Source organism: Tursiops truncatus, chromosome X (assembly GCF_011762595.2).
Source record: "Tursiops truncatus isolate mTurTru1 chromosome X, mTurTru1.mat.Y, whole genome shotgun sequence".
NCBI lineage: Eukaryota > Metazoa > Chordata > Mammalia > Artiodactyla > Delphinidae > Tursiops > Tursiops truncatus.
The window spans coordinates 62,709,846-62,735,094 of NC_047055.1; the positions used below are offsets into that span (position 1 = coordinate 62,709,846).

Genomic DNA, 25,249 nt, shown 5'->3' on the forward strand with positions numbered 1-25,249 from the left:
TACCCTGTTTTGTTTCATCATAATACTGATGATTTAACTTCATGTTAAATGTAGTTTTCACTTTTAGGTTTTAAGAAGTGAATCCCCTGTTTTCTGTTTTTCAGTGAATATCACCTCTGCCAGGCAATTAACCGGATGTAGTCGCTTCAGCCATATTTTCCCTTCATCTGCTTACCAGCACATTAAGATGCATAAGAGAATTCTGGGGCACTTGTCATCTGTCTACTGTGTAGCATTTGACCGAAGTGGGAGAAGAATTTTTACAGTGAGTTTAAAATTAATGATACTATAGCATATTAGAGATTTACAACAATGGAAGCTAGGCTTCATGGCATTGAATTATGCTTTGTAAGCAGTTCTTCCTTTTTAGACACATGCATGCAAGAAAAGATGAGTGGAAATTGAAAATCTTTTCTCTTTCTATATAAGTAAATGGATGAACTATAATGACCTATATTTGGGAAATCTAATTTTAAAAAAATAAATCTTCAGGAGGCCTTATATTCTAGAGGTGGTTAATTTATGTGAAACAAGTTTATCTACTCAATTGGTTTCATTCCCTTTTAGCAAACATTTATTAAAATGCATTTTCTATTGGTGCCAGTTCTGCTTAATTAATGATTACATCATCCTTATAGTTGAATAGTTGAACTACATGTTTAGTAATGAAGATTACAGTTATTGTATATATCTCTCTTTGAATTCAATAGTAATTATTTTTAAAATTGGATTGTTAATAACCAGATCATATTGTGTGCTTTAGAGTACAAAATTGTAGCACACTAATATTTCCAAGTAAAGGCTTAGTCTCATTGTTTCAGTACTAAGTTAATGTAGAAGTGTAGGTACTGGCATAATTTTCTTTTTAAATTCCTAGGCTACAACAAAGGAAGTGGTTTGTATTTTGAGAAGTTCGACTTCTTGGAGTTCATTACAGACTCTTCCATTGATGTTTTCATGACTCCAAAATGCATCACCTAAGTATATGGGTGTTGATGATGATGATGATTTTCATCTTTTTATAAACAGATAATTATTAAATAGCTTATCTACCACAGTAGAATTGCTTTTTACTATTTAAAGCTCTTTTGAAATTCTCAGTAGGAAGTTCCACATAATATTCCCCAGAGATTATTAACAAAGTCTCATGTTTGCATGTAGATTTTAGGTTAAAGTTTTAAGTATTTATAGAGAAAAAAATATTCAAGCAATTAAGAAAAAAGGCTGTCAGGTGTAAGGAAAGAAATAATGACAGAGATAGTTAATGCCAAATCACTTAAAAGTAAAAAATATTTTGAGTTGTCAGGATTGGTAGTAGTTTTGAGGAGTTATTCACATATGCCATTATCAGTTTGGACAGTGCTTTGTCAGTGCTGTCATTTGGACATATTTTATATTTTCTACTCGCTCCATGTTACATGAAGAAAAGAGACTAAAAAGTAAAGGCTTAGAAGTAACTTAATAAAATTCTCCTTTGTTTTTGCTTTTTCTGTGGGGGGAGGGGGCGAATTTCTGCTTTATTGTAAATCTTCTGTCCTTTTGTGTTGCTGTAGGGTTCAGATGACTGTTTGGTGAAAATTTGGGCAACAGATGATGGGCGCCTTCTTGCTACACTTCGAGGGCACTCTGCTGAAATTTCTGACATGGCTGTTAACTATGAAAACACTCTCATTGCCGCAGGCAGCTGTGATAAAGTTGTAAGAGTGTGGTGTCTTCGAACTTGTGCACCAGTTGCAGTCCTTCAGGGACATTCAGCTTCTATTACTTCCATACAGGTAAGAAAAATAAAAAGATACCTCTAGTAGATGTAATAAGAATGAGAATTCTCTTGTTTTTTGTTACATCGTGTGGATTATACAAAGAATGGCAACAGAAAAATATTGATTTCTTAAGGGCTTTGTCCTTACCTTGCAGACAGGTATTTTTTAAAGTTCCCTTTTCATATAAATCTGTTCCCTTTAGAAATAAGTAAAAAGGTCATTGAAAAGTTTTTTCAAATGTAGTGTAAGACATCTTCTTTATCTCATTTGTATTTGTGAAGAAGGGAAAAGACGGAATTGCCTTAAGGAACAACACCAGTACCTTTTAGGCAGGATATAAGTAGCTTCTAATTTGAATATTGGCATACTTTGTGTTAATATTTAATGCAAAATGTTTATCAGGTCAGATTTTGTGTGTGTGTGTGTGTGTGTGTGTGTGTGTGTGTGTATGCATAGTTTAATATTAGGGAAATTTTTATTCTTAGTTTCAGTCATTTCTTATTTCAACTAGATGTTTGACATACAGTACATTGAGTTTTTAAATATTTGTCCATATAGTGTTTTTACCAGATGTTGGTAGTGAAAGTCCTGGATACTCCCCAAAGAACTTTGTTCTCTTCTTTGTGTTGACAGCAAAACAGAGGAATCCTTCTGACACTGTCTTTTATTTTGGTCAAGCAGGTTACTTTTGTGGATGAGATAATTACTCCCATTCACTTTTCTTTGTTCTTTAATCACTAATAAATATGCCAATCAGTTTTTTGTGTGTTATTTAAATAATATATAACCTGTTTATGAGGCCCTAGCAAGAATTAGATTCAACATATATTGGATTTGAACATTTTTATGTCAAATTTTTGATTAGTTGAAATTATTTTTTGGATTTTGTTTTGGAATATTACTAGTTACTTGTGTTCCCACCATCCTATCTGACAGACTGTTTCTGGAATTTGGAGATAGTCTCATACAACATAAAAAATATGAATATTTGTTTATACTGGAAATGTTTATGGAACTGTTTGGCTCCTTCATAGTTTCATTTGCTAGTTTCTGTCTCATTTGATTTATGTGTGTAAGTGCCCTAGAGATCCATGGACCTCTTTGTTGTTGTTTTTTTGTTCTACAAATGAATTTTTTTTTTTTTTGCGGTACGTGGGCCTCTCACTGTTGTGGCCTCTCCCGTTGCAGAGCACAGGCTCTGGACACACAGGCTCAGCGGCCATGGCTCACGGGCCCAGCCGCTCTGTGACATGTGGGATCTTCCCAGACCGGGGCACGAACCCATGTCCCCTGCATCAGCAGGCGGACTCTCAACCACTGTGCCACCAGGGAAACCCTATTTTTAAAATTTTTAATTTAATTTTTATTTATTTATTTGGCCATGCTGAGCGGCTTGCAGGATCTTAGTTCCCCGACCAAGAATTGAACCTGGGCCATGGCAGTGAAAGCTCCGATTCCTAACCATTGGACTGCCAGGGAATTCCCTATTTGGGATTTTTAAAGCTCATGAGCATGCTAGAGACCCTGGTTTGATTTTCAACCTTTTCCTGTGTCCCAGGTATCAGGAGCCTAGTGGCTTTTCCCTTCTCTGATTCTCTTCTGAGGACCTGTAAAATACTGAGAGTTAGAGCCTGAGAATCCTACATGATAAAGACCATCAGATAGTAGTCATACTTTAAATTGGCAACTCAAGTATATTTTTTAATCTCTTTTTTCCACAATGATACATACAGACATTTGACCTATTTTATGTTATCCATTAAAACACATGAAGATGATTTAAATTTAAGAATGGCGAAATTTCTATCATACTTCATTGAAATTAAAGTAAAATGTTAAAACCCAATACTTAGACATTAACTTCCTTATCACTGTTTTAGACTTACTTCTGATGCATGCCTTTTTCATGTGAACTATAAAAAATTTATATGGTTGCTATATAAGCGTGTATTCAGCAGATTTGTAATGGTTTAACTAGTAATGACTTTGTTTTTCTCCATTAAAAGTAGTAAAATAATAATATTAAAGTGTGATGTTGAATAATTTTAAAACAATTATCTTTAGGGCTAAAATATTTTATCCTAAATTCAATGAATGACTTTTCTAGTTTTTTGATATTTTCAAATTTTATAAGGTATTCATTAATCTAGGAAATTTAAATAACTAATTTCTTGAAACTGAAATTAAGCTTGAACATGAAATGTTTCTATTTTAATTAATTTTTTTTTCCAGTTTTGTCCATCAACTAAAGGCACAACCAGATACCTCACTTCTACTGGTGCTGACGGAACTATCTGTTTCTGGCAATGGCATGTAAAAACAATGAAGTTTAAGTAAGTTTAAAATTGGGTTAGAAATTTTTCTTTATCACTTTGAGAGATTCTTGATAGTCCATGTATGTAAGTATATAAATTTATATATGTATGAGTGTGTATGTACATATCCATACCTACTTCAATTAGATGTTAGAGATTTTAGAATAATTTTTTTATGAAACCAATGTTGAAGAGACTATTTAATTTATACACAAAATTTTGATAAGGAGTATTTGTTTCATTTCTTACTCTGGTAAGAACACTTTGAACCTTTCTTCATGATGGTAGTAAGTAACATGGTAATTTCTTTGTAAAGCTAACATAATTATACTGATAGCATAAAGTATATTTGTAAGTTTAAATGTATTTTTAACTTCAATAATGGGAATAGTACTTACTACTTCAGTTTTGTGGTTTCTATAATATTGATGATAAATCTGTCAATATCTAGCAGTGTGCTAAAATTCTTGCACATTAAATGAACATGATGAAAAATAAAAACATTTTACTTTTCTCTTAGAGATCGCCCAGTGAAATTTACTGAGAGATCTAGACCTGGAGTTCAGATATCTTGTTCATCTTTCAGCTCTGGTATGTGTAAAAATTGAATGTTTTGAGTATCTAAAATATTGAATAATCCAGTTATAAAAGATTTTTCAACTGTAAAATATTTTTTAATTTTGTGGAGAAAAAATGCATATGTTTGAGAATTAATGGAAACATGCTAAAAATGCGAACCATATGTTATAATAGACAGACCTTTGTAGACTCAATTTAATTAACATGTAATAGATTTTGAGTTGTTTTCTTATTTACAATTAATATGTTTTTATATAATACAGAATTTAGTTGGTAAAAAGTACAGCCTTCCCCCAATACTCATACACAATTCAACACTAAAATCCTGCCCTGACTTTTCAGAAAACATGTACAGTGGCTCCATGTAGAAGACATGTTCACAGTATGTAAACAGTGCTTTTCTACTGCTAAGGATTATGTGCTGGTTAACCTTTTCTTTTTTGTTGTGGTAAAATATAACACGAAATTTACCATTTTAAGAACTTTTTTTAAGTGTACAGTTCTGTGGCATTAAGTATATTCACATTGTTCTACATACATTACCACCATCCATCTCTAGAATTTTTTTCATCATCCCAAAAGCTGCTGAGTTTTCACACTCAACTACTGTAGCCACTATACAGAGAATTGTAGATATAGGTTATTTTATAAATAATTTTGGAACATTATGTTTTTACATAAAATATGAAGAAACGAATTCCTCAACGCTTTTAATGTTTATGATCCAAAGGCCTGTATTTAGTGTATAGTTGGTGGATTTTTGTTGGGTGAATGGTATAGTTGTTCTTTAAATATTCCTCTTGTTTTTCTTGAATTTTACTTATTTTTCCTCAGAAATGTTAATATGTCTTTAATGGTTAGAAAATAACCTTATGTTTCTTGAAGGCTTTTTAATTAGCAAGGTAATGTATAACTAAGGAAGCCATCAGAGGGTTTTTAAAATTCTTTGGTACAATGTTTGTTTGTTTTTTAATCCTCTAGGTGGTATGTTCATTACAACAGGTAGCACCGACCATGTGATTAGAATATATTATTTGGGTTCTGAGATCCCTGAGAAAATTGCTGAATTAGAGTCACATACGGTAAGAACAAAATGAGAAACATAAATATGTTGCTTTCTTTTTAAACACCCCTGGAAAATTGGTTTTATTTCTTTTTTTCCGATCTCTACCCTAATTTAATATAGATTGGTACTGAAACCTATATGGTAAGATGTCTCTTTAGTAATGAAGATCAGTGTGAAATTCTGGATTTAGTATGGTTGTAGTATTTAAGACAATTTCTATCTGACTGTATGGGAAGGGAAAAATATATATTACAGTAATAATTTACAAAAATCCTCTTCTAGCTTGCTTTATTTTATTAATTATATAAGTGTTACTTCGAAGCCTATACACTTATTAAAAGACACATTACAGTATGTCTTAGGAAAAAATTCTTTTTACTGAATTTAGCTCATTGATCTTAGTTTGATTATTTTGAGAATGCCATCAGACTCCTGAAATCTAATCCCATTTAGTTATCAAAAACATCCTTCCATACAGGGGACAATTTTATGCTGGGGTGACAGCCATTGGTGCCTGGCATTTTTCCTCCCAAGCTCTTTCCACTCTCCTGTGACATTTTCAGGAATCTTGGAGCCACTACTGTTTATTCATATCCCTGTGTACCTTTCACTTCTTCCTTCTGTTTATTTCCTTACCTTCTCCAGGTAATTATTTACTGTTGAATATGGGAGTATTTCTGTTTCAGCTCACTGTATATCTCATGTTCCTCATTGTCAAAGCTGCATAGTCAGCATTTGAAAGTACTCAGCTTTACAAGTCTTACTGTTACTGTTCCTACTACTATTGACCCTTTATTTGGAATAGTATTAGTACATATCAATAAAACACACATAATTTCCCTGAAAGATGACTTTTAAAAAAAGATATTTTGTGAGTTCCAGAATCAATCATGTTCCTGAAATTTGTAGTAAAAGAGACCCCTGTTAGAAACCTTTTCCTTGAGCTTTTGGAAACAGCCTCCTGCTTTTGTCTTACCATATAAACATAATTGGATATTCTCCTTATGAAAAGTTACTGAACCTAGCTGAGCTCTCACCTTGCTGTTACTTATTCCTAGATACTAAAATCCTGGAATATTATGTAAATTGTGAAAGAGAAAAACTTAGGAAATATATAAAGATCTCAATCTGAGACTATCCAGTGGGAAAAATCCACTTGTGCTAGAGCACACAAAGGAGGCATCTTTACAGTTACCACCCAAGCAAGGTGTGTATACAGTGCAGTCAAATTTATTGAGAGCTGAGAGAGGAGGAGGTAATAAATGAATGGGAAATAATTGAGGGGGGGAAAGATGAAGAAAAACTGATTGGTAGGGTTTTTTTGGCAAGGGCCCAGCTAAGAAAAAATCAGAAAACTTAAACATTCCCTGTTGAAATCAGTGGCGGCTGTTAGTCATTGAAAGTAAGATGTCCTTCCAGAACATCTAAAATCAGTTATTGCAACTGGCAGTGAGAATCCCGAATCTGTCAGATAAATACTCAGTGAAATCATGGAACAGTGTGAATCACAGATACGTCTGAACGTATGAAGACGGTTTAATACGTTTTTAAAATGAAAAAATAAATACGAAGACATTTAATATCTGAGCTTTTAATTAAAAATTAAGTTCAAATAAAAAAAAATTAAAAAATTAAGTTCAAATGTAGTTCAATAATTGTGGTTTGTCAAAATGTTTACAACATTTGAAGGTATATTACTATAATATAATCACTACAATGCACATCATATTTGTAAAAGTATAGTTTAGTCATTGTAAAGGAAGGTTCAAACAACAGTATCTAAATTATAGAACCTAAAGACGGTCAAATGAATTCATTGTAAAATAATTAAATAAACCATGTAAGAAACAGGACATTATTGATTTGTTTTCTAAAATTAAAAAAAAACGTTAAGTGAGGAATTTAATTCAACTACTATTAAATGAATTTTTTTTAAGTTGGCGTTTTAGATTAGTGTGCTGTCTTATTATGGGGAATATAATAAACTATCATCTATTCAGAACTATCTGTCTCTTGAGATTATGGTTTAGAAACAGGTTTGCTTATGTCTGGTTTGTCTCAAATTACTGCTGATAAGTATTCCTCCTTAGTTAATGTATTGTTTCAGCCTTCATTAATTTTTTAAAGAAAATTAGAGGGTTTTTTTAAAGAAAATTATAGCATTAAAAAAATCTACTCCATGATACATTCATATGTGAATATGACGGAAAGAGTACTTTATTCATTTTAAAAATAAATTAATTCTAACCAAAAATCTGTTGTTTTATGTTTTAGGACAAGGTTGTTGCTGTTCAGTTCTGTAACAATGGAGACAGGTAACTATGTAGTACATATCTATATAAACAGATGTTTCACATATTTTACCTGTATTTCTTCAGAAAACACTACTTCTACTACATTTTTTTTTCTGTCCAGTCACTTAGGCTGAAAGCCCTTGTCTGTCTTTGATGACATGCTTACCCCAGCTCTTCTAAGCTCCCATCTAAGTAGTAGCCATAGTCTATCAGTTCTTCCTTTATTAGTGATTTTCCTTTTTCCATTTCTGTTATCACCCATCTTAGTCAAGAATTCCATTATTTGACCCATTACCTTCAGTTTTCTTTTCCCTTCTAAATGTATCTTGTCCATCTCTGTCAGATGAACATTGCCCTGTTCAGAAATCTTTAGTGTTTTCTCTTTGTTTATAGAACTCAAATGTTTTAGCCTGGCATTCAGAATTCTCTTCAACTTGACTTAGACCTACATTCTTTTCTTATCTACTATTACCCATTTAAATACTTAGATCCAGCCCAATTGATTTAGTCATCATTATTATTACATCCCATATACATTCTGTTATCCATTCTTTCACTTATACTTTACCTCACACCAGAAATAATCATACCCTACTTCCTTTCACTCCTTTTCTATCCCACCTATGTCCTCCCTCTCCCTTCTGCTCTCCTTCCTTTTTATTTTCCTTCTCCCTCCTGTCTCTTTTTCTTCTCTAAGTTCTATCTTCCTTTTAAGGTTCATACCCTACCTGAAGCCTTTCCTGACTGCTTGAGATTTTAGCTGTCTTTTCTTCCTTTGAGCATCTGTATCGCTTACTGTCTTTACTACTCATATGATACACAATTTCCTATGTCTGTAAACTCAGAAATTATATACAGGTATTCATGTACCCTCTCAAATGTCTGGTCCCCAGAAGGTGATAATCTTCTGCCCTGGCCTAGAAATTGACCTAGAATAGATTTAAAAATTCAACCACTTAGCATAAATTTGTATCCTTATCTGTCTATAAAGACTTTATATGGGTGACCATGTTTTATTATTAAATATTTTTCAAACACTGGGTGATTACTATGATGAATGTGTTCATCTTTGTTAAATGCGAGAGTAAATAATGATGGTCCACAAAGAGTGATGTTTTTATTAGGAATGAAAAATCCTTAAAATATTTTTTAAGTTGGTTTATTGCACCCTACTGAGCTATACGCTGGAAGGTTTGTACAGCTACTATTCTTTCATTCTAGGAGTATATGAATTTTTTAATTCTTTGCCTTTTTCCTTAAATGAGAAGCATTATTTTATCTTAATTAGTTATGTGGCCAGTAAATACATCAAAAGATGTCCAATTTTACTAATAATCAGAGAAATACAATTTAGAATAACAGTAACAATTTTTTTCTTTCAGAATGACAAGATATTGAAGAATGATAACACCCGATATTGACAAAGGTTTAGGGAAAATAGACACTCCCCCACAGCCTTGATGATACTGTAAATTGTTTTTAAAAAAACTTTTCAGGGAAATAATTTGGCAGTATGTCAAAAGCTTTCAAAATGTGCCTACCCTGAAGGGGGAATATAAGGGAGAAAAGATTCAGGAAGAGAGTATAAATTCTTCATGAAAGAGTCCTTTATACTGTTATACTAGGAAAATGTCATTGATTTGACAGCTCCCAGTGTGTGCCTCTGTGGCCAAACCTGAAGTTGAGACAGAATAAAGCTTTTCTTTCTTTAAAAAAAAAAATGTGCCTACCCTTTGACTCAGCAAAGATATATATATAAGGTTTTACAAAGATGTGTATAGAGATATTCATCACAACATTATTTATAATGGCAAAGACTGGAAACAGTAAAAATATTCATCATTAGGAGGTTGATTAAATAAATTTTGATACATCCGTATTGTTGAATATTTATTGAAAGTGATGGTAGTTTTTATATTTGTAAACATAGAAATATATCTACAAAATACAGTTGACCCTTGAAAAGCATAGGTTTGAACTGTGCAGGTCCACTTATGCAGATTGTTTTTCAATAAATACATTAGAGAAAGTATTGGAGATTTGTGACAATTTGAAAAAACTCAGACAAACCATGTAGCCTAGAAATATCAAAAAAATTAAGAGAAAGGTATGTCATGATTGTATAAAATATATGTAGATACACATATAACACACAAAATAAGTGTTAGTCAAGTGTTTATGTTATTGGTAATTCTGGTCAACAGTAGGCTAATAGTATTTAACTTTGGGGGAGTCAAAATATACACGCAAAGTTTTGATTGTGTGGCAGTGTGGGGGTCGGTGCCTCTAATCCCTACATTGTTCAGGGGTCAAACTGTACACTTAAAGAAAAACATTATAAAACATTATATGTAGTGTAATTCTATTTTCCATAGGGGGAATATCTAAGTATATATATATGTCTTTAATAAAGTCTGAAAGAATGGAAACTAAATTATGAACAGTGATAGATTTATAGGTTAATGAATGTATTTTTATAACAGTTTTATTGAGATATATTCCACATAAAATTCAATGTTTTTAGTATATTCACAGGGTTGTGCAACCTTCACTACAATCAATTTTATTTTATTATTTTTTAATTGAAGTATATTTAATTTATAATACTGTATTAGTTTCAGGTGTGCAACATAGTGATTCAATATTTTTATAGATTATACTCCATTTAAGGTTATTACAAAATAATGGCTATATTTCTTCATGCTGTACACTATATCCTTGTTGCTTATCTGTTTTATACATAGTAGTTTGTATCTCTTAATTCATATCCCTAGAACATTGTCATCACCCTAAAAAGAATTCCCATATTATACCCTTTAGCTTTCAATCCCCAATCTTTTTACACCTCCACCCTCAGCTCTGAACAACCATTAATCCACTTTTTTGTTTTTATAGATTTGCCTATTCTGGATGTTTCATATTAATGGACTCATACAATATTTGGTCTTTTGTGACTTTTTCCACTTAGCATAATGTTTTCAAGATTCATCCATGTTGGAGCATGTATAAGAATTGGAGTCCTTTTTGTGGCTGTCCAGTATTCAATTGTATGGATATACGACAATTTGTTTATCCATTTATCAGTTGATCGACATTTGGGTTGTCACCACTTTTTGGCATATAATGAATAATGTCATGAATATTCGTGTACAAGTTTTTGTGTGGACTTATGTTTTCATTGCTCTTGTATATTTATGGGGGAGTAGAATTACTGAGTCATATGGTACTGTTTATCATTTTGAGGAACTGCCAAACTGTTTTACAAAGTGTACCATTTTTATTCTCCGCAGAAGTATATGAGGATGAATGTATTACTTTTATAATTAGAAAAATAGTGATTTCCATTTTAGAGGGAGGTAATAAGGATATTTTAACTGTTTCTTTGCAGTTTAAGATTTGTTAGTGGAAGTAGAGATGGAACGGCAAGAATTTGGCAATATCAGCAACAAGAGTGGAAGAGTATAGTGCTAGATATGGCTACTAAAATGACTGGGTAAGATTGGATGTTAGATATTTTAGTGGTTCTCATATGGTATAGTATGTTTTACATTATTGAATTCTATTTACTTATGAAAATAAATATCTTTTTAATTTGGAGTTAATTGGTAGATGTGAAGTTTGCATCTGTATATAGTCTCTAAGCACTATTGCCTTTTGCTGTTGGTGGACAGATTGGATGATAGGAACATAGCTGACTCATTGAAAATTCTGGTCTCTTGTGATCCAAAGGTCTCTGTGCTTTACTAATGCCCATATAATCATTCTCTGCCCTGATTTTGTATGAGTCATTTTTTATATCTATTTATACTATTTTCTACTTTGAGGATTGCCCCTATTAAATGTCATCGTATGTTTAGATATTTCTCTGACTTACTGAGGATACCTTTATGTTTCATATTGCTAACATTCCTACTTGACATTATAAATACAATTAATCAGAATTCTGTTTCATCATCTTCACTGTTCATTGGAAGATATATAATTCCTCTTTAGGATACTGCAATTCCTTTAGGGTATGACCGGGAAATTAATTATCTTCCCATTAATAACAATATAGAACCAACTTTGTGGTCATAGTCAGTTACTGACAATGTCATTCAATTAAAGCAAAAGTTACTGAATTTCTTACTGCTTTTTTATAAGACCTTTTAGTTTCAAAAATGAATATTTAAGAATAAAATGTCCATTATATGGTTTCTTCATATTTTCTGGTAGCCAATCTAACCTTGTACTTTATTTTTCAAGGTATCTGCAGATTCCTTTCTAATTTCACTTTTTTGTTCTCGTTCTCATGTAACTAACTACAAAATTTTTGTCATTTTGTGGGTTTTTTTCTCCCTAAAATAAGCTTATGGGTATTACCCTATGTGTTACTCTTATTATTTTATTTCATTAATAGTTAAAAGTATAGTTTAGGAGTTTTTAATTTAAAAAGTTGCATGCTCCTGGAGAGATTTTTGCCATAATTTGCTCTGTTAGATGCACCTTTGTTCAAAATTTATGAACCTGATATCATTTTGTTTAGGAATAATTTGCCATCTGGAGAAGACAAGGTCACTAAACTTAAGGTGACTATGGTGGCCTGGGATCGCTATGATACCACAGTTATTACTGCAGTGAACAATTTCCTTTTGAAAGTATGGAATTCTATCACAGGCCAACTTCTTCATACTTTATCCGTAAGTACTCTATTTTTGGAATAATTAAAATGGTCAAAAAGGGCATTATTCTAGAAGACAGGAAATTTAAGTGTTCTAGTTTACTTTCTATGGCTTACTGTCCTTTGGAGAATTAATTATTCAAGGTACCTCTGTTGACATATCAACAAAATAGGGATGGCACATGGTGTAGCTGCTAAAAGCAAGTATGAAAACTTCTTAAGATCCTTTCCAAGTCTGATATTTATTTACGCATTATGTTATCATATGTGGTCAAGGGTATGTAAGTTATTTTGTTTTTAGCGTGAATTGGGATTTTTTTGTTGTTAATGTTTTAAGGGTAGAGCTGACTTTATTTTAACAAGGGTAACCTGTATTCTACCTTTGGGGATTAGTTTATGCAAGAAGTAGAGGTAAGAGGAAGAAGTAGGAGAAAATGGTGTCTTTCCTTCTTTCTTTTAAAAAAAGGAATTTGTCATAGTTGAACTCTACTTAAAAGCCTATTTCCTATCTGCTTCAATTATCGATTCATAAGTACTTTCAGAAGGGCCAAGTGATTGCCATATGGTTTACACAGTAGTAAATGATAGGGACTAGATACCAATACTCATGACTCATTTCTTTGTTGTATGCCATAGTATCATCCTTATTTGATGCCTATGTGAGATAATCTTTTCTAAGACCTCTGAGGTTTCTAAAGGTTAGTTTAATTTTGGGAGGATTTGCAGTTGATCTTTCATATACCTCCCAAGTCCTCCTTCCTAAGTAAAACCCTAACACTGTGTTAGGGGAGTTTTAGATTCTTCCTTTTATCTGTTAAATCAATACTTATCTCATTCTGGCTCTCCCTGTTCCCTGATACAAGTTTCTATTAATATGTGTGGAAAAACCTATACTGTTTGCTTTATTACTTACTAGGAAATGTTTGTCTATGTCAGCACAGTCCAATAAAAATATAATATGAGCCATGTATATAATATTAATTTTCCTAGTAGCCACAATAAAAAAGTAAAATGTAACAGGTAAAATTAATTTTAATATATTTTATTTAACCTAGTATATCTAAAATAGTAACATTTGAACATGTAATTAATATGACATATTAATGAAATTGTTCACATTTTTTCATACTAAATCTTTGAAATCTAGTGTATACTTTACAATTATAGAACATCTCAATTTGCACTAGCCACATTTCAGATGCTTAGTAGCCACATGTGGCCAGTGGCTGCAGGTCTTTATCTCTAAAAATCACAGCTTCAAAGGCCATGATGTAGCCATTGGTTTTATAAAATTCTGTCTTAATAAATATCTTAATTTAGAGTTCTCTTTAGTGGTACACTTCCCATGGGCTGACTCATGGGTCATCTGTTTCCAGTGAATTTTAATGAAGAAATTTTAGAACAGACTATTTTTAGTCCTTGTAACAGTCAAATCTGCTTAGTTTTGGTATAGAATTTATGTTTTATGTGTTAACAATTTGTATGTCAGGGTCTTAACTAGGACGTAAAGTTCTTCCATTCAGCAAATACTTACTGAGTATCCACTGTGCCAACTGTTGAGTTAGGAGTAAATGTTAAATTAAAGGGTCCCCATCCTCCTGGAGTTTACAGCTTATAAATAAATTTTTAAAAAAGAAACAAGCATTTAATAAATAAATGCTAAGAAAGAAAAGTGCAAAGCAAGTTTCTAATAGGATGACCAAACCTGGTCTGGCAGGTTCAGAAAAAGCTTCCTGAGGAAGTGAAGTTTGGGTTAAGATTTGTAGCTCTCAACCTAGATGTCACCTCCTTGACAAGGCCTTCCCTGATCAAACAATCTAGAGTAGCCTCCCAGTCATTGTCTTGCTTTATTTTCATCATAGTGTTTATCACTACCTGATATTTTCTTATTGTGTTTGTTTGTTTATTTTCTGTCTCAGTGTGGTCAATAAATATTTGGTAAATTACACATGTGAGAAGGTTGAAAGGTCCCTCTAAGAAGAGGAAAACGCATGTACAAAGGTCTTGAGGTAGAAAGGAGGAGAAAGAAAGCCAATTTTTGGCTACAGCACAGAGAGCAGAAAGAGTGTCACCCCATAGGACTGGAGAAATGGACAGGGTCCAGGCCATACAAGGTCTTGCAGGATCTATCCTGAGACCAACAGGATACCATGAAAAGGTTTAAAAGCAAAGGAATAGCATGCCTTTGCTATTGCTTTTGAAAAATACCCTGTAATTCTAGCAATAGAGTAGACAGAATAGATTGGAATGAGATAAGAATGACTCTGGGTACACTGTAGGATTCTGTGATAGGATGGGCCATGATGATAATTTGGATTGTGTGGTAGTGGTGGAAATAGAGGTGTGCTTGATAAATAAAAATAGGGCAGGTGATAAATCTTAAGACATTACTGAAGCTGACTAGGTTTTGTTTCTCATGACCCAGTGACTATGTCATTTTGGCCAAAAATGCAACCCCCTATTTAAAAGCCTCTCTTTCCTAATGTACACTAATGTAGTTGTATTACTATCATTTGAGTTTAACAGTGTAATTTTATTATTTACTGGTTAGGAAACTGAGAAAGTATTTACTATATCAAATTGGATATTCAGCAAGAGATTTTGTTATGATAAATAAATAAGATCTTTGGTAGTCATTGGGAAAAAGTTTTGTGATGATATTTATTGTAATGGATTTTACCTCCTCATCTTCCACTTTTCATTTTGAGCCATTCTGAAGTTACTTTTATATTTTTGTCCATAATGGTAATATGGTAGGATATTCTATTTTTGTATACAATGATTTGGGATAAAATGCACTTTTTAGGTTCACAATATATGATCATTTCTAGAAGCCCCTGATGTGTAATATGCTGACGTGTTCCTAAGTAAAATCCAATTTCAGGATGTCCTGCATGTTTTTCTAAGACTTTGAGCCTATTGTTAAAGATGTACTCTCCAGTCAGGAGTTTAGGAAAATCAACAATGATCTAAATCAGGTTTTGGCAAACTTTTTCTTTAAGAGGCCATATAGTAAATATTTTAGGCTTTGCAGGCCACATATGGTCTCTGTTGCATATTCTTTCATTTTTTACAACCTGTTAAAAAATGTAAAAACCATTTTTAGCTCTCAGACTGTATGTCCAGAAACATCCCGGGGCTAGATTTGGCTTGAAGTTTATAGTTTGCAGACTCCTGTTCTTAGGTCTATAGAGATACTGATATTACTTGATTTATTGTCAGGGGAACATATGAGCATTGGTTTTCAAACTTATTTTTTTTTTAGCAGCAAACCCATTTTTCAGATAGCATATTAGATGAAACCTTCAACTATAAAATAGATAAAGGTAAAAAGGACAAACTATAGCTTGTTTGAATATATCATGGGGCCCCCCACGATACAATATGAATACCAGTGATAGAGAGTGCTGGATGAAGAATAATGAAGGTTTGTCTGTTATCACTATGTTAGAATTGGGTGTTAATAAAAGATTCTGTTTGTCACATATTTTGTAACCTTTTAATAGCAGAGTCCTAGAAATAAGAATTCCACTTCAGGGACCTGGTTAATGAACTGTAACTGATTTTGACTGTCTTTATTTTAAACACCTTTTCAGGTCTTCTCTCTATTGAATATTTTATGAAATCAGCATTTAAATATATAAGGAACTCTAAACTGTTTCTTATAGAATGCATGTAGTAAATGCTGTTAAATTTGCATACATGAATTCATCTGAATCAGATTGATAGCATACTCCCGAGATCTTTTAACCAAATAAGCCAGATACTCAGTGTTGCTTTTCATTTTTAACATTGATTTTGTCACAGGGACATGATGATGAAGTATTTGTTTTGGAAGCACATCCATTTGATCAAAAGATCATACTTTCGGCAGGTCATGATGGGAACATTTTTATTTGGGACCTTGACCGGGGGACCAAAATTCGGAATTATTTTAACATGGTAAGGTAAATCTATGCTTAGTTGATATTAAAACAGACTTCTCTTATGTGACAACTTGGTAATTAAAGTATACTTAGTGCCAAGGAACCTCTTGTCATCTGTTTAAATCCATGTAATAACTTAGAGAATGACTCAAGACCCAAGAGTAAGGCCAGTTGAGAATTAGGCCTTTCAGGGTGTCTCTGTTATTGTGGTGTTAGCACCTTCCAAATTCTTGTTCCAAGCTCTTAATTCTAGAAACTCAAATTTAATAAGCATTTGGAGCTAACACTAACCAAAATCACAAAAAATGTTAATGTTTAAACTATAATCCTAATTAATGAATCACAACAGTAACTGTATTGTATCTGTCTCTGGTAAGCCCCATATAGCTTAGTTAGTAATCAGAAAGCTGTTTGGCACACATGGAATTGGAGATATGGATACTTCTAAGATATATTTCATACAAACTATGGAAAAATATGGTGAGCCATTCTCTTCTTCCAGTAGAACACCCTCCTGTGGTGATGGGAATACTCATATTCACCATATTTAGTGTTCCTTTCTGAAGAATAGTTCTGACTAAACGTTTCTAAATTGTTGACCTTTGAGCTCCCTTTTATAGGCTTTATACAGATTCAGAGTGTTAATAATAACCCTCTGCCTTGTGTCAGTGAGATTGATTTGTGTACTTTAATTTTAGGATGGTTCTTTTAAAACTTGCATTACAATTTAAATATGAAGATAATATCTTGACTTTGCTGAGATAGTGCCTTTGTCAATTTGGTTGTGTTTAGGTCTTTTTTATTCTCCTCACTCATTCATGCAGTTCTTCTTCAGAAATGACATTGCTAGTAATGTTTGTTGCGAAATTCTCCCTAATTTCTTTTAGAGCTTTACTATTACAGTAGGGTTCTGGCTACAGAAGTCAGAGAGTACATTGGCATGTTGATGCATCACAGAATCCAAGATATTAGCAAGCAGAAGCTATTGACCACTTATTATTTTAAAATTACCTCTTAAGATGACTTAAAGTGACTTTTTTAAATTTCAGATTGAAGGTCAAGGCCATGGTGCAGTGTTTGACTGTAAATTTTCACCAGATGGAAACCATTTTGCCTGCACTGATTCTCATGGGCATTTGCTGCTTTTTGGATTTGGATGCAGTAAATACTATGAAAAGGTTAATATATTTAATTTTTGTTGTAGATTGCAATTTTTTATTGTATCATTCATAAATTTTATTTGAAGTATTCCAGTTAATAAGGTCACTCTGTGTCAATAGATATAAAATAACAAAGTCACCTTTTTTGGTAAAATTTTTCATCACTGACAGAACATAAAGCTTGGCAGTTCAAATTACTATTAAGATATAGGATGATGTAGATATAAAAATTCATTAGGAGGGACTTCCCTGGTGGTGCAGTGGTTAAGAATCCGCCTGCCAATGCAGGGGACATGGGTTCGAACCCTGGTCTGGGAAGATCCCACATGCCACGGAGCAACTATGCCCATGCGCCACAACTACTGAAGCCTGTGCTCTAGAGCCCATGAGCCACAACTACTGAGCCTGCGTGCCACAACTACTGAAGTCCGCGCACCTAGAGCCCATGCTCTGCAACGAGAGAAGCCACCGCAATGAGAAGCCCGCACACAGCAATGAAGACCCAACGCAGCCAAAAATAAATAAATAAAATTTAAAAATAAATTAAAAAAAATTCATTAGGAAATCCTTTTGCTTAGAACATATTCTCTGTACTGCCTTTTAGGTGTAATAAGAGAACAATTTTACCAGATTACATCCTCTACTTATCCTAAGTTGGGAATAAACAGCTGGTGACTGAATGCTTATTTTCTTGCTTGGCTAGTTTACCTATTATTGATCTTGTTAAAATACTTTGGAAGCTAACTTAATTGGTTTCTTATATTTTAGTAGCTGTGACTTTAGGATAGATTATAGAATCTTGGAGTTGGAAAAGAGCTTAGAATCTTTGAGTTCAGCTCAATACTTGTATCACCTTTGAGTGTCTTTCATGCAATTGATATTTACCTGCCTCACCATTTATATTATACTCCATCTATTCTTATTTGAATACAAATAAGCAAGAAAAATAGTTATAAAAGTTTGTATTTTTTTGCAACTTAAAAAGTAACTAACTTTATCTACTGTGTTGTTGCTTTGCTTCTTCTTATCCTAATTGGAAAAATACAATATTGGAGGGCCAGAAAGTAATATAGATTGTAGAGTTTTGTGGAGAAAAGATAGGATTATGATCTAGGTGATTCACTTCTACTTAGAGGGAACATATGACTATAGAGGACTATAAAGATAATGCAGAAATTATCTGATTTGAAAAACACATGTGCTCTAGGAATGAAAATAAATGCTTATTTATAAATTTCCTGTGCATATTAAATACTAAAAATCTGTCATAAAGATTCCAGATCAGATGTTCTTCCATACGGATTATCGACCTCTTATCCGTGATGCCAACAACTATGTATTGGATGAACAAACCCAACAAGCTCCTCATCTCATGCCTCCCCCATTCTTGGTGGATGTTGATGGAAATCCTCATCCCACAAAATTCCAAAGGCTAGTACCAGGACGGGAAAATTGTAAAGATGAACAGCTTATACCACAGCTGGGATATGTGGCTAATGGTATGTTCTCTACAAAATTAAATTTAAAACATTTTGTAAAATGTTATACTTGCTCCTGTTCTCTCTATAATATATGCCCATGCTAAACTCTAATATATATAATATATCCCCATGTAGTAGGTTATACTATATTTTACCTAATACTTTATTAATTTTCAGTTGCATAGAACTTTTTATCTTACCAGAGTACTTTTGCACTGTTTATCTCACCTGGACACAGATAAATGGACTAGGACAAACAAGAGTACACTCAAACAGAGAATGTGTTGACCTGCTTTCTTAGAACCCTGAACATATGTATGATCCTGTTGTTTGTAGTATTGGCTTCTAGTGATGATTAAATGTACTAACTTTAATGTGTCAAGATTTTATAATTGGTGAAATTCCACTGCTCATAATATTAGTATTCTAATTTGACAGTACATAGTTAATGGACTGAAGAAGAGGAAATTTCAAGAACTACAAACTGGGTAGTGGCTGTTTACCCATCCTCATGTTTGAAATGTAAAGAATTATTGAGTTTTGGGGTGGGGGATGCTGAGTGTTTAAATAACACTCAACCTTGGAGGATACTGAAGCAGTGATGAGTGTGATGCATGATGGCAACGTAGCAGAAAAAGACATTGAAATAAGATATTCTCTATTAAAGCAACTCTTCTGGTTGGCATATTTCCCTTAGGTATGTTGCCTCCACACCACCCCCCACACCAGAATGCCTTCATACCTTAGTTTGTTACTTGTAGGTTTTCTTCCAAGTATGAGGTAATGAGTTATTTATTTGCAAATGGAATTTTTTTTCCTTTTTTTTTTTTAATATATTTTGGCTGTGCCATGCGGCATGCGAGACGTTTCCCCGACCAGGAATTGAACCCAGGCCTCCACAGTGAAAGCACTGAATCCTAACCACTAGGCCACCAGGGAACTCCTGCAAATGGAATTTTATATCCTTACTAGGGAATTAAGACTTGACCTTTCTAGAATGAAATGTTGCATATCCTTTTTTATTGTCTCTCTCATAAAGATTTGTAGAGCAATGAAATGGTGTTACACATGTGCCAATAGTTACTTCTTTGATGTCATATTTATTAAATAAGGGGGAAAAGCATGAATATTAATAGGAGGTAAAACTGAAAGCATTTGAATAAAAAAATCTGTAATTCATATTTTACTTCCAATAAGACCTGATCACTTGGCTACTCTACTAGATGCCATTTAATCTGACTAGAGGACAAGATGAAAAATAGGTCTAAGATGTATTTAAGAAAGAAAAATATCATAGAAGTAAATAAGTTTTTATTCAGATGTAATCATTGAATTTCATTATAAGAAATAATTTCTATACTCATCCATATACTGAGGTAATATCAAAAGAGTCAATATTTGGGGCTTCCCTGGTGGCGCAGTGGTTGAGAGTCCGCCTGCCGGTTCAGGGGACACGGGTTCGTGCCCCGGTCCGGGAAGATCCCACATGCCGCGGAGTGGCTGGGCCCGTGAGCCATGGCTGCCGGGCCTGTTCATCCGGAGCCTGTGCTCCGCAACGGGAGAGGCCACAACAGTGAGAGGCCCGCGTACCGCAAAAGAAAATTAAAAAAAAATTAAAAAAAAAAAGAGACAATATTTGGAAGACCATAATTGATTTCTCTCAGAAAGGAAATTCTCACGAAAGATGCAAAGCATTTTTGGTATTTTCAGTTAAACTTATTAAAACCTTACTCAAATCTCTACTCCCAACTTTTAGCTTGGAATATTCTATAGAGAAAATTAATTTTTAAGTTAATAATTTAATAATTTTTCTTTAAGGTGAGAAGGCTCTCATAATAATGTCTAGTTTGGGGACATTGGTTAAGTTAAACACACAAGCTGATATATTTAAAAGTTCTTTAAAAAATACTTTGTTTGCTATACATTTTATTTTCATTTTAATCCCTTTAAAAATATTTGTCTAGAAACTTATAGATTAAGCTTGATTTTATTATATTTATGGTACACTGAAATGTAAATAATTTTGTGGCTTTATATCTTTGGTCCAATTAAGGTGATGGTGAAGTAGTAGAACAGGTAATTGGGCAACAAACCAATGACCAAGATGAGAGCATTCTTGATGGAATAATCAGGGAGTTACAAAGAGAACAAGATCTGAGGCTAATTAATGAAGGAGATGTTCCACATTTTCCACTTAATAGATCATATTCTTCTAATGGTGGTAAGTATGTGTATATTTGTAAAAGGTATGATGAATGTACTTTAATTATTTTACTTGTACCAAGTAATTACATGTGAGGAACATTTTAGGTTTTTAAATAAAAGCAACATTTTTGTTAATTTACAGTTGTGATATGATACACTAAAGTGCCATACTCTATCATTTGGGGCTAAAGTGATTTAGCATCTCCTAAGGAATACAGATGGTGTATTTTATTTTATTTTGTTTTTTTGTTTTTTTTTTTCGGTACCAATAAGTCTTTATTCATTGTATTTTCCCAAGGAAAAGAAGGGGAAGGGGAAAGGGTCAGCATGTGTGTTACAAAATGATAGCAAATGGGAAAGGAAGTACCTGGCACAGCAAAATCAACCAACAAATAAACACTGCCCAGATGGGGTCGCCAAAGCCCAAGGGGGCTCAGTCTCCTGCAGTTCAGTAATGAGGGGAAGGGATGAAGAACAGGTACATGCTTTTCTACCCTCACTCCCTCCCCATAAATTCAAGATTTCACACAAAGTTTTGGTTTCTAGCAGTAAACATGGAGTTACATTCGTCCGTTTCCTATTAAACAATTTTGTGGCCACTTTGACATAAGTTTCTTGCACCTGCATAAAAGTTCCTGAGTGACTTGGCTATACATTCATCTTTCCTTTTGTGGTCTCCCAACACCACTTTCTACATGGAAGGCCCCCTCGTTGCTCCTCTCTACCCCAGGATTAGAGATTAAAGTAGGTTTTAATCCATCCAAGGACAGCAGTCTGTTTGGCATGAATCAAATCAAGGAATGGTCATGACTCAGGAGATTGAGAACAAGGGATGGATGGTGAGTTCTTAGCTTCTTCAGGATTTTTGCAGAAATCATTTAATCACAGACACCCCACAAATTAAACGTATAGGTGTATGGACTATTTTTGGGGAGGGCACGAAGGGGGAAAGAAGAGGGGGTAGGAATACAGTTTTTAGGACAGAAGATCTTGTTCGAAATAGGAAACAGGGAAGGGGAACACAAAAGAAAGTGTAGTTCAAGATCTCCCACTTCAAGAAGAGGGGCCGCCAAGTTTATGTTTCAGATCTTTTTGGCTGGTGCAGACCTTTTGTCAAAGATGCTTTGGCTATTTTTCTCAATATAAAAAGTTTGTAAACAATAAAACCCCAAAAGAACATGGAGAAGACCAACACATTATATTTACACAAACTAGGCCACCTAGCAATCACCAAATCAGCTACTTGTGAAGTCCTACAAAGTCCAGACAAATACAATAACTAGAGGGGATCAGACACACATCACCCAATGCATTCTATTGCATTTGCCCCGTTACAACACAGTGAGGTAGGTTTGCAGTGATCTCACAGCATGTAAACGAAACCCCCTTTTCTCCTTTAGCTACCATGACACTAATTACTGCTGCAGCAGGGCAGGACACTGGCTCTGGGAACCACAAAGAAGCCATCACTGATGGTCTCTCTGGAAACCAAGGAGGAAAAGTCCAGAATTGTTAAAGATTAAGGATCTTGTCCTTGCTTCATATATCCATCCCTGGGCAGCTCAAGATGGGTACAGAGGCATCATTCTTAAAACCTGTCCTTACCAACTCACAGTTTTCACAAAAACACATACAATATACCCTGTTGTGTATGTTAGGCCTAGCCCAATCCACTGAAGGATGGACCTGGTATGTAAAACGAGTCCTATGCCCTGGGATTAGAGGTCTGGAACAGGAATCCTTTATCACACATACAGATGACCTCTGCCTAATCTTGGCTTCCTCTCTCTGCACCTTTTACCTGGCCCAGCCTCTCCTAACCTCTCTGTACCACCTTTTTTCTGTTCAGACCAATTTCTAATCTTTCAGTAGAAGGAGACCAAGCCATGGGGCAACCCAGTTAAAACCTAGTCTCCCATGAAACATTGAAGATGGAGGGGTTTCAAGAGGACACTGTGGCAGAAAAGCCAGCTTTAATTGGCAAAAATGAGGTAGTTCAATAGGCTATACGCTCCAAATAGTTGTTCTCTCTGGTGATAGAGCAACAAAAAGTATTCCTGCTGTGCAGACCCGGAGCTGCTGCCGACTTATCTCTGAGATTGCTCACGTACCTGAGAACACAGTGCAGGAATGAGGGCCTTAGATTAAAATACACAAAAATACAAAACCAGAATATTTATATTATGAAAAAAAAGTTAAAATGCACAAGATACGTCATTCGCACACAGCTAGTGTAGTTGGCATCCTGAAGAAAGTGGGACCCAAGGTACAGTAATCCAAGGGAGCAAATAAATAAAATTGTATTGGCCCAGAATGGGGTGGGAGTGAGCTTAGAAGCAGCAGGTCTGCAGCTGTTCCCTCAACTCCCCTTTTGCCCATCATCACAACCCACTGCTTGGGACAGTTCTCTCAGCACTCTCTCCCAGGAGGAGGTTGTGAGCAGACAAGATGTGGAAAACCCTGCCTTACCCCTGAGATATTTCCTCCCACAGAATGTAGTGGCTTGTGGGTTGGGTCCATCAATCTGGTCTCATGCTTAATCTTTTCACTCTGGCACGGGAAATATTATTCCATATCCTTCTTGAAGAGTAAAACAACTTCCCTATCCAGGCCACTTTCAAAAGCTGGAGATTCTGGGGGTGGAGACTCAGATAAAGCATGCAGGAAGGGTTACCCCCCAAAGCCCTCACGTGCATTTGGATAGACCATGATTGGAGTTTCTTTGCCTCACCCCTTCCCCCCACCAAGAGGGAAGAGGGGGTGACACTTTGGCCCCCGGCCTGAGATATATGGCAGTGCCAGCTGCCCCCTACCCACCCTGTCCCCACTTTCTCCACTCTGCCGATTGATGCCTGTTCCTCAAAACTTTCTGATCACAAACGGATAGCCCCCACCCACTGTGGCTCAATTCTGGGCCTCTGGGAGCATGGCAGGGCTATGGATCTCTTCTTCCTCCTCCCGAAAGTAGGCTGGCTTTCCCTGGGAGCTTGCTGGGCCTTCAGTGGACACAAGGCTACCATATGGTTGATGCTCTGGCAGAAGTGCCACTTCTTGGGCTGGGGTGGCAGTTTGCATTCCTTGGCATGATGGTCTAGACCTCCACAGTTGTAGCACCTGTCTCCCTTTGATCTGCGTTTCTGCATGTTCTTCCCTTTGGGCCGCCTCTCACTCCCAATACAGAACACCCCACTAGGGCCGGTGACTCGGATAGATTCCAGGCCCTTGGCAGACTTCTTAAAGGTGAACTCTACGGCCTCACCCTCCTTCAGGCTCCGGAAGCCCTCCATGTGCAGCTTACTCTGGTGCACAAAGACATCCACTGGGGGGTCGAGTGCGACCCCGGCGCGGGCAGTCATAGACAGGAAGCCAAATCCCATGCGCACGTTGAACCACTTACAGATGCCGACTCCGTGCAGCAGCTGCGGCTCCTCGGCCGCCCAGGCCGCGTCCTCCTGCGCCTCCTCCGGCCGCCACCTGCAAACTGCTGGTTTGACACAGAGCCCATGGTAGTCGGCTGAGCCCGCGGCCCCGGGCCCCAGGTCGGCCGGCTGCTGGCCCCAGAGAAGTCCGGAGGCAAAGGGGTGGCTCGGAGAAGAGGCTGCTACATCTTCCCCAGCACAATAGCGGTGGGAGGGCCCCTATTTTGTTTTTATAAATTTATTTCATTTATTTATTTTTGGCTGTGATGGGTCTTCATTGCCACGTGCAGGTTTTCTCTAGTTGCAGTGAGCTGGGGCTACTCTTCATTGCAGTGCGCGGGCTTCTCATTACGGTGGCTTCTTGTGTTCCGGAGCACGGGGCCT

At 35.1% G+C, this 25,249-nt stretch overlaps 1 protein-coding gene and 1 pseudogene across 5 annotated transcripts in view; one reads left to right on the forward strand and one right to left on the reverse strand.

Annotated features, from left to right (window-relative positions):
- Positions 1-25,249, forward strand: part of BRWD3 (bromodomain and WD repeat domain containing 3) — a 124,235-nt gene that overhangs the window by 44,770 nt on the left and 54,216 nt on the right. For 4 of the 5 annotated variants that reach the window (XM_033849197.2, XM_033849196.2, XM_033849195.2 and 1 more), the window contains 12 exons: positions 105-265; positions 1,554-1,775; positions 3,993-4,093; positions 4,596-4,666; positions 5,636-5,736; positions 7,995-8,035; positions 11,403-11,507; positions 12,540-12,693; positions 16,482-16,616; positions 17,650-17,778; positions 19,034-19,259; positions 21,295-21,462. In XM_033849197.2, the coding sequence (XP_033705088.1) occupies positions 105-265; positions 1,554-1,775; positions 3,993-4,093; positions 4,596-4,666; positions 5,636-5,736; positions 7,995-8,035; positions 11,403-11,507; positions 12,540-12,693; positions 16,482-16,616; positions 17,650-17,778; positions 19,034-19,259; positions 21,295-21,462 (1,614 nt within the window). The remainder of the gene's footprint in view (positions 1-104; positions 266-1,553; positions 1,776-3,992; positions 4,094-4,595; positions 4,667-5,635; positions 5,737-7,994; positions 8,036-11,402; positions 11,508-12,539; positions 12,694-16,481; positions 16,617-17,649; positions 17,779-19,033; positions 19,260-21,294; positions 21,463-25,249) is intronic. The other variant, XM_073799357.1, reaches the window with a different exon arrangement.
- LOC117310151 (protein lin-28 homolog A pseudogene) lies at positions 24,351-24,951 on the reverse strand (annotated as a pseudogene).